Consider the following 10,795-nt stretch of genomic DNA (forward strand, 5'->3'; position numbering starts at 1 on the left):
GTATTTACAGATGAAACAATATGATGTCTTAAATTTGCTTCAAAATAATGCAAGGGGCAGAGGGATTGGAGGGGGTCAGTGAATAGGATGAAGATGAAACAAGGTTCACTATGTGCTGCAGATAATTGTCAAAGCAGTGACAGGTATGGGGTGAAGGGTGGGGAGGTGAGGTAATTATACTACTCTACTTTTTGTTATGGAAATTTCAAGCATATATGAAGTTTAAAACAAACACACACACACAAAATTATGTCCCAAATGAAGAGGCACTGGGTTCTGGTTTGGGGTCTAATTTGCTGTGACTCAGGGACTCACTTAAATTTCATTAAGCCTTTTGTTTTCTCATCTGTAAAATGAGGACTTAGTGATTGTAAATACTGAAGTATTTCTAAGCATCTGGGCAACTGACTACATTTAATATCATACAGACTTTTAATCATTTGCTTTTAGATAAAGATTGAATCAATGGTTTTCTGAAATTTCATAATCTGTTTTCCATGAGTATAGTTCAGACATAGGATAAAAGCCTTTTCCAAATTTCAGCAAAATGTTCTTATATATTTACAAATAAATATCAAAATGGTGTTTTCTAATGGTTACTTCCAACATTTCTTCTAATACTGTCCACTTAGAAATACTTAATTTGCTTACTTTAAAACTAAATTCATTAGTATACCTAGTTTTAAATTAAGGCAAAATAGATTGCTTTCTAAAAACTTTAATAATTCAAAACACTGAGTACAATACTGTATTTCATACCATACAGCACAAAGATTAAAACATTTTATATATCTGTTATTCTAGTTTTTAAATGAATAAAATGAAAAATTTTCAATAACTTGAATTTTGGAAAAAACCTTTTAATTAGGAGTTTCTTACCAAGTTATGATTTAATATTTATCAGATGTGTAAATATACAAACATGATAGCAATTTTTAAAACTTGTAAATAGTTGGCCTTACAAAATTACAACACACTGTAAATAAATCCTTCCCACATTTTATACAAACTACATGATTTTGATATACAAAGATTCTGTTTTTATTACACTGACAATGTACAACAAAGACTATTTACAATGCAAAAAGTATATAAACCACAATTTAACAGTCTGCTACTGGCAGCCACTATAGTTTAGGAGGTAGCTTTAATTAAACGAAATGAACAGAAGCCACATTTCCCAACTTGTGTTCTAAAAATAATTTACATAAGATAAAAATTCATTATATGCACAGTATGTACAGTTTAATTATTAAACTGCAATCTAGCTGGATTTTTTTAGTATATTCAGAATAACTAACATGGCAGTGGGTTTGCTACTGATTTAGCACACTGTTCAAAAAACATATTGAACAATTATAACTTTAAGACTCCACACAGTAATAGGTCTAAAGCCCATAGATGGGAATCAAGTAAAATTTTTAATTTTTAAAGACACAGGACTAAGCTTTATTCCTTCTTCTTCTATTTTTATTAATAACACATGATCTCGTTTAACCAGAGTTCAACCTCTGAGCTATTGAATAGGCTCTTTTGTAAAAAATAGTATGGGGAAGATGTATAGAAGTTTCCACTTAATAGCACAGGTTCAAGATAATCCAGCTCACTAAGAAATAAACATAAGTACTTTGTGTCGTAATTACTCCCCGTTTCTTCTAATTAAATGCAAGTATTGACCACAGTTTACTTTCTATATAATCTAAACTATTACTAGGTGACATACCAACAAATTGGAAAATATCAGGAGAGCCAATGATATTAGGAAGTATTCATTAATAAGAATGTTCCATGGAGCCACCAAATCCCTCAGATACTATTAAACCCCCACATTAGTTAGTGGTTTAGCCAAATCGACTAAACCCACACAGCAATGAGTCTTTTACTTTTTTCCTAGTAGTGTCATCGCAAAACACTTAAGAAAAAATTACTGATTGGACCAAAGCAATGTATAATGACTGAAAACAAATGTCCAGCTTTTTTTTTAACCTAACAGCTGTTAATATTGTTTTAAAAACATCTTCAGGTCTTAGATTTATAAATCGTTTAAACAGAATGTATGATTCTCTTCTGTCAAGGATGGCAACTGAAAACATAATAATGTAAAACCTATGTATACTCTCACAGCTCTAGCTGGGACAGTCCCTTTCTTGGCCCTGCAGTAAGTTGTCCTGAGATTAATGATGAAACATTAGGTAAAATTAGCAAGATATTTTCTTCAGTCATAGAAAATCACATTTTAAAATATATTTTTTAAACTATTAACAGCTATTCTTTATCTTGTGCTTAATTCACAAATAGGTATACATTTGCTTCTTATGGATCAGAAAAACCTAACATTATATTGCTATACTACACCTAAGATCCTTTTCTAGTCATGCATTTGTTTCAAACAGACCATACATTGCTTGGACATTGCATTTTTCACCAATTTATAATTTAGGCACCTGTTCTTTGAAAATGACTGGTTTGAGAAATAAACTGCCACCTCTCCTTCTTCTAAGTGACACCAGGCAGTGATTATAGAAGTGCTTCCCAGATGAAAGATCAGAATAGGGTTCACTCTATAAACACTGATTTTGGTTGACAGGGGAAACGGTTACACACATAGTAGTTCAGTCTTTAACTCTTGGTAGATTGTAAGCATAGCGCACCAAAGGGAATCCTCTACTCTGGTAGAAGCAGGCTCGTCCACAGGCCTGCACCTGGTCAGAACTGTCTGAGACAAAGGAATCTTCTTCATCTGCGTAATCAGAGTGGGCCGACTGTGTGCCACAGTCAGACCAATAGCCCTCCGGTCTTTGGCAAGAAGCCACTGCCAATGCAGGACAGCTGTGTGATTTTATCAAGTGTTTGCATGATACCGGCTTTGTTAAAAGAAACGATTCGCAGCAGTCGCAAACAGTCAGGTTACCCTGCAAATGTGAGTACATGCCACAGTCGTAGTAGAAATCCTGTTCCAGACAACCACCTTGGCTACTGATGGAAACTGAAACTGATCCACTTTTCTTGGTAACACGTCGCTTCAGTAACTTCCAGTCTTCTTTAAACTTTGGGTTGAAGAAAACATACAGGACTGGATTCAGACAAGCAGGCAATGGAAAAAATATCAGAGTAACAGACTTCATTATTTCGGGGCTGATAGAGATTGCAGTGATCAATGGTGCAAATGAAAAAAATGCCACAGGGCAGAAAAAGATGCAATTGGTGAAGATTAGCCAAGCAACATGCTTAATCATGCTAGATTGTGAGTTTTCTGAGAGGTCCTCTTTTTCCAAGTTGCAGTATAGCTTAGTGTAGATAATGGCCATTAATAAAAATGCTAGTGAGTTTAACAGCACTAAGGTTACAGTGAATCCTAATGATGGCGTTTCACCTGTAGGAAATGGCAAACAAAGGGGTGATGCAGAATATTCCCCTCTGTGGAAAAGGGGAAAACAGCCTGCTACTGTAGCACCTAGGAAAGCCAAAAGGGCAGCAACCCGGAACTGTTTGAGATGATTGCTCTTCCCATTTTTCATTACATCTTTTGCAGATAAGCTTCTTTCGAAAGTTGCTAGCATTAATAAAAATATGGCACTTTCTGAGGAGAAAACTGCAAGAAACCCAGCTACTTTGCAGCCACTGCCAGTTTCCCACCAAATGCCAAATTCAGCGAATCTGCCCCAGGACACAGCATCAAGAAAAGTTAGGATGCCAGTATAGATTCCCATGAATAAGTTAGACACAGAAATCAAGCCTATAAACAATTTGGACGAAGGCAGTGATGCACAAGATGCAAATGTTGTTAAAATAACAAGTAGGTTGAAAAATAATGCAACCAAGAAAATGAACCACACAGTAAGACGAATCATCCAGCTTCCCAGTAAATATTCACACGGCTTAAAAGCACCTAAAACAAAACACACACAGAGAGAGAGAGAAATAAAAGATAACTTAGAAAACAATTTAGAAAATGATATGGCTTGATAGAAAAACTAATGATATAGACTAATTAAATCTGCTCTCTACTTGACCAAAACTGAACTGATTACTACTTCTAAGATAGTCTGGTCATGGACCAGGCTATTTTTAAAATACACTGACTTTAATTTCTTTTATTAAATATTTGATAAGGCTATAAATATTTCTTTTATATTAAATATTTGATAAACAGTGATATTCAGGTGAAATTTTTCATTTTTTCTTGCATCTAAGCTAATTTACATAGCACAATGTCTAGGGCATAAGAGGTCTTTGATAAACTGAGGGTCTGGAATGAGATGGTTCATAACTTGCTACTCTTACCTTAAGAAAGCAACTTAAAATTGTATAAATTTTAACCTGTATTAATTTTCTCACTTGTGAATAGTAATGCCTGTTTCATACACTTGTGCAGCTTAAGTAAAATTATACACATAAGGAACTAAGCAGGATGCTGGATATACAGTTAGATTTCAATAAACATTAGCTCCCTTTTCTTCTTCCTTTCTAGCCCCAATATACTTTACAATCATGTATGTATATGGATGTATCCACACATATTTTTTACACATTTTCTTATGGCTTTCAAAAGCAACCTGATGAAGCAGGTTAAGATAGTATAATTATCCCCATTTTTCATCCAGAGAAACTGATATTTCAAATCATTTGACTGGCCTGACAAAGGCCATTCAGTAAGATAATATAGCTAGGACTACACCTCGGTGAATGTTAACTCTTCATACAAAGCTATGTACAATAAAATCCTACATAATACAAACTAGCACTGCAAGAACTCATTCAGTGGCTGAACTGTATGTTCCAGTAACTGACTTTCACATGTTAGTTATGACACGAATTACAACTGTTTTACTGAAAAATTAGAAAAGAGAAACAAGATTTTGACTATGAAACACAAGAAAACTATGTATTACAATTGTCTAAAAAACATGTTTTATGAACTGTCATGAAAATGATATATCCAATAAAATAGTTTAAATTGTTAGGATATTCACAGACCTCAAAAGCCAGTTCTGTACCATTTATCTGACTTCCAAATAATGTAAGAAACTCATTTTAATTTCGTTTTTACTAACCCTTCAGGAAGTGCTAAGAGAAAGCTCGTTATCATCTTTATCTCTGTTATCTAAACTCATCCTTCATGGAAGGAGGGATAGCTCATCTATCTGAGAGAACAGGAGACCTTTTGAGAACACTTTTATGGGTGAGAAAGGTTACTTCTCCAAAAAAGCCTGGGAAGCAGCCTCCACCCAATCCCTGTCTTTGGAAGCCTGCTGCCTCCTCTGGTGCTAACAGAAGGATCCCAGTTCTCCTCCACTTCCTGCTTCTGCAGCAAGCACATCGTGTCTGGGTGTTACTACAACTGAGTAGGGGGAGGCAGGCCTGCATTTCATTCCCATGGCAGCCCAAGGAGATGAGCTCAGACCAGCTTTCCTCCTGGCCAATCTCCAAGTTTAGATTCGGGGTGGAAGAAATGGAAATGCCTCACGTTCAAGTCCAGCCTCCCCTTTAATAAACCTGTTCCCTTCTCATTGGATCATCAGTTCTTTATGTACATTCTCTGGCACATGAACTCCAGGGAGACAAGTAAGCAAGCTGCACCCCAACCTTTAAAAATTAATATAGACACTAACACACAATAAAATAAATTATATAAACTTAGATGATTCTTGCCAATCGCATTCACTTATCTGGTAAACTTAGAGCTTATTCTCTGCAGAAGAAAGTATTCATAAAATACATACGTAGCCCTTTAAGAAGCTCACGATTCAGCAGCAATCACTAGTGAATCCATAATACTTATAATTCTGAGTCATAAAATTAATGTCCAGATGATCCTATGATATTATACTAACAAAGGAATCTATTTTGTAGCACACAATTTAACTAAAATATTTAAGCCTCCCTTTTACAGTAAAATTATAAATATATCTTCTCTAGTAGATTAGGCAGACTATGACAATCATGACCAAATATGTGGGGTCAGTTTTATAACTTTCCTAAAACTACAAAGTTCAATTAAGTAAATGAGGGGAAATAAGGAAAGGCAAGGCTACATTAAGCACACACATACAATCTTCACAGACTACTAACTTACAGAATTAGTCCCAGAGTTAAAGGAGCATTAAGAAAGTGCCTCTGAAATTCTAATGTGTATAACCCTCACCTGGGGGAGCTTGTTAACATACAGATTCTGATTCAGTAGGCCCAGGCCTGAGATTCTGCAAAAGATTCCTAAGCTGCTGGTTGGTACACAAAGCACAAATCAGAAGGCTTCACGGGATCCTCTAGTACCATCCCTATTACAGAAATTACATCTATACCCAGGATATTTAGATATATTTGCCTAATGTTTGTTTAACATGAGTAACTGCGAAGAAAAAGGCTGGGCATACCTGTTGAAGGTGTACAATGGATAATTATTTGACTATGTTCTTCATTTTCAACAGTGCTTGTGACATTTGCTGCATCAGCAGTACCTAAACATATAACACAAAGCATGTTTAATTAAAACCTTACGCAACTCAAAAGAACCATATTTTCCTGTGATTTTCTCTGTATATAAGTGTGAGTTCTCCTTATAGAAGGTTCAGTAACATATTGAAGATGCTGGTAGCATAGTGAATGCCATTGTTTTTTTGGTTTTGGTTTTTCTTAGAGACAAGGTCTTGCTCTGTTGCTCAGTCTGGAATGCAGTAGCACAATCACAGCTCACTGCAACCTTGAACTTCTGGGCTCCGCTCAAGGGATTCTCCAACCTCAGCCTCCCAAGTAGTGGGAAATACAGGCACATGCCACTACACTCAGCTAGTTTTAAAATTTTTTATAGAGACAGAGTCTCGCTTTATTGCCCAGGCTGGTCTCAAACTCTTAGGCTCAAATGACCCTCCCGCCTTGGCCTCCCTAAATGCTGAAATTACAGGCATGAGCCATCACGCCTGGCCAGAGAATGCCATTTTTCTCACAGATTTCCTATTGATCATTCACAAAGGGATTATAATTAACAGAAACTTTAATCAATGCCTTAAAGGAGTGTTCTGTTTTTTAAAACTCATGCACTTGCCTTTTTCCTGTGCCACATTGTGGTCCTGGAGGCTGTTATCTTCTGTGTTTAAATTTGCAGAAGAGTCACAACCCCAAAATGCACAGCACTGATAAGCATATGGTACTGATAAAGACCTGGAAAAAAAAAATTGTAAAATCTACACTGAATAGCAACTCCACTGATACAGTTTTGTTTTGTAAAAGTATTTTAAACTTCGAGAATTCCAGCCTAGGAGTCAGAAAGATCTGTCATGTGCTTTAGGCTGGTCATTCATCCTCTCTGGGCTTCAGTTTCCTTATCTGTGAAGACAGCTCTGATATCAGATGACACGGAGACTTTCTCCCTTTCTGTAAGATCTCACTTAACAGTTGGATGTAAATCAAACTGTTTAAAATTTAACAGCAGTACTGCAATTTAAAGTAATATCTTATGACTCCTTTTATAAATGTATTAACTATGCTCATTTTATCATATGAAACTGATAGTTTCACTTAAAATTAATGCCCCAGGTCATTCGTGAATTTATACCATTAAATACATTTACTTTGTTTAAATAAATGTAATGAAAATATTTATTTTCTTCTGCAACAATAATATTCTCTCTCTTTTCTTAGAGACAGGGTCTTACTCTTGTCACCCATGCTATAGTGTAATGGTGTAATCACAGCTCAGTGAAGCCCAGAACTCCCAGGCTCACGTGATCCTCCCATTTCAGCCCCCTGAGTAGCTGGGACTACAGGCACGTGCCACCACATGCAGCTAATTTTTGTACTTTTTGTAGAGACAGGGTCTCAGCATGTTGCCCAGACTGGTCTTGAACTCCTGGTGTCAAGTGATCCACCCACCTTGGCCTTCCCCAAAGTGCTGGGATTACAGTGTGAGCCACCATGCTCGGCCTCATAACAATATTCTCCCTCTATTATATTTAATGTAGTCCCCCATAACTCTAAAATCTTCATGAAGTATTACAGCATTGTATTAGTTTTCTGCAGGCTCATATTTACATGGTTCCTGCCATCTTATTGCTAATGAAAAGTCCACTGTATTAAAAAACCATTCTAATAGCTCTATTATCTCTTTGAGGCCATCAAGGGCTCCAGTTCACGTTCTTAAAAACTATAGAATAATGTTCACGTTCTATTTTTTACCAAAGTTGCAAAGATTGAGGTAGAAAATACCCTTAAATTACAGCCTATCAGAAAATCTGAGAACCACAACAAAAAACCAGGACACTCTATAATTTTGGAGCCTACCATAACTTCAACAAAAAAGAAAAATAAACAAAAACACACCTGAGGTTAACAAAGTCTTTCGCTGCTAAGGCTTCTTTCAGCTTGAAGTTGCCCACAAGTTTCAGCTGATTTAGCCCATTCAGGCCTTCCGTAGGAAAGGAAGTTAATTCATTGAAACTTACATCTCTAAAATATGAATGAGACTTCAAGTTAATGCCCAAGATAGAAATCACATGAAAACATCTGTACATGTATTAACATCATAAATATTAGATCCCTAAGATGAAGTTCAAGTGGGGGCGCTAAAATGATAGTTCTAGCATGTACCTTGCCATTTGAGATTTTACTATAAATACAGCTTACCATTTATACAAGGGAATAACTAAACAGAAAAACATTTTGATGTGACAATGTTAAAACAGATGTTTCTACAGCACTAGTTACTACTTTCATGAAATTATTGCATAATCATCTACTTACAGGTTAGTTATTGGCCCAAGTGTGGCAAAAGCTTTACTGTGAATTTCATGTATCAGGTTTCTACTCAGATCTCTGCAATTATAAGAATAACATTTTAATCTTTCAAATAAACACTCAAAATGCCACTTACTTAGACTATACTTTAGAATTAGAGGCAGTAACACAATATTGCTGATAAGATAACAAAGATCTTCAATCTCGCCCAGCAATATTTTTTTCATGTTTATGTTGAATGCCTCTCCTTCACAACAATCTATTTCTTGGAATATGTTCCATACGGCAGTAATTCTAGCTGGCGTCTGTTTCAAAACAGTTGTGAATTTTCCCACTTTATCATTCTGATACCAATTCAAAAATATAAATGATATGATATAACCTTTGGTACTGTTAACTCAGTGAGGAAAAGCCCAGTTTCTGAAAAGCTGAAAATAAAACAGACTTCATATTATTTGTCTTCTCAAAGGTTATTGATAAGGCCCTGAGAGAAGACAAACAATCAATATGCAAACAAGAGCATTCCAGGAGGGCTGCAGATACCCTTCTTTTCCTAAGCAGGAAATAAACATTGCATCAACAGTAGAGCCAGCTCCGTATTCAGGAACACACCCTGAGAAATTCTGATATTATAGAATTAATAAAACAGAAATAATCTACAAACACACTTACACTGAACCTTAAAGGAAATTTAAACAGTGAATAAATTCATTCCGAGACACATTTCCTAGATAACAAGGAAACTCAACACACTTGGTTCCAAATTACTAAAAGACCAGCTTCTTACTGTCACTTATCAGTGTTCTGGAAGTGATGGCAACTAGGAGCCAGTCTTCTTCCCTATGACTGCCCAGGCTTCCAGAAAGTTAGTCTACGACTTGCGATGATCCAGCAACTCAACTACCAATTAAATATTTTCTAGTAGAGTGGGTGTCATATTTCTTAAAGGGGATATACTAAAAAACCATATTCAATACATGTAATTTCGCTTCACTGTCAATTTTCAAACTTTTCTATAATAGAAAATGTTGTGCTGGGCAAAGTAGCTCACACCTATAATCCAAACAACTTTGGGAGGCCAAGGTGGGTGGATCACTTGAGCCCAGGAGTTTGAGACAAGCCTGGGCAACATAGGGAGACCCCATCTCTACAAAAAAAAAAAAAAAAAAAAAAAAAAAAAAAAGAAAGAAAGAAAGAAAGAAAGGAAAAAAAAAAAAAGAAAAAAATTAGCTGACATTGTGGTGTGCACCTGTAGTCCCTCAGCTATTCAGGAGGTTGAGGCAGGAGGATTGCTTGAGCTCAGGAGTTGGAGGCTGCAGTGGGTTGTGATTGTTCATACCATTGCATTCTAGCCTGAGTGACAGAGTGAGAGACTCTGTCTCAAAAACAAAGAAAAATGTTCACTAATTTAGTGTACTATGCTTCTGCACTAAAGTTCTAGGAACATAATGAGTGGCAAGGTTTGTCTCAGTCACCTCTATATTCCTAAGTACTTATGAGAGTACCCGGAACAAATATGTAGTCAAATACAAATGATTTTTTAAGTAAGTGCTTCTGTGGCTTATGAACTCTATTTGTCATGATAGATACTCCAGTGCAGGGGTCAGCAAACTTCTTCTGTAGAGGGCCAGATAGTAAATATTTTTACCTTTGTGGGTCATATACTCTCTGCTGCAACTAACCAATTCTGCTATAGTGGGGTGAGAGCAGCTTTAGGCAGCACTTTAATAATAAAGACCTGGCAGTGTTCAATTAAACTTAATTGATAAACCAGGAAGCAGACTGGATTTGGTCCACAGGCTGTAGTCAGCCTACCCTTGCCCTAATGAATTGGCAAACCTCACTATTATAACTTGAAAACCAACAAGCTACATCACTTCAGTTATACACATTACACATTTTTCTATTTGCCAATGAACAATTAGCTAAAGTAAAAAATATTGAAAGTAGATTATTTATAAAGTTGCAAGTCTAAAATCTTGCAATGCATAAAATAATATTTTAGGAAAAGTCTAAAATAATATTTACTGAACACAAATTTTATATATATATATACATTTTTTTT

General features: G+C 35.9%; 1 protein-coding gene across 1 annotated transcript in view; it reads right to left on the minus strand.

Annotated features, from left to right (window-relative positions):
- Positions 1–702: 702 nt before the first annotated feature.
- LGR4 (leucine rich repeat containing G protein-coupled receptor 4) overlaps positions 703–10,795 on the minus strand; it is a 112,613-nt gene continuing 102,520 nt past the window's right edge. The window contains 5 exon segments of the mRNA XM_017855301.1: positions 703–3,889; positions 6,375–6,458; positions 7,043–7,158; positions 8,317–8,442; positions 8,737–8,808. Coding sequence (XP_017710790.1) covers positions 2,613–3,889; positions 6,375–6,458; positions 7,043–7,158; positions 8,317–8,442; positions 8,737–8,808 — 1,675 coding nt within the window. The 3' untranslated portion in view covers positions 703–2,612.

Source organism: Rhinopithecus bieti, unplaced genomic scaffold (assembly GCF_001698545.2).
Source record: "Rhinopithecus bieti isolate Rb0 unplaced genomic scaffold, ASM169854v2 scaffold_41257, whole genome shotgun sequence".
Taxonomy (NCBI): Eukaryota; Metazoa; Chordata; class Mammalia; order Primates; family Cercopithecidae; genus Rhinopithecus; species Rhinopithecus bieti.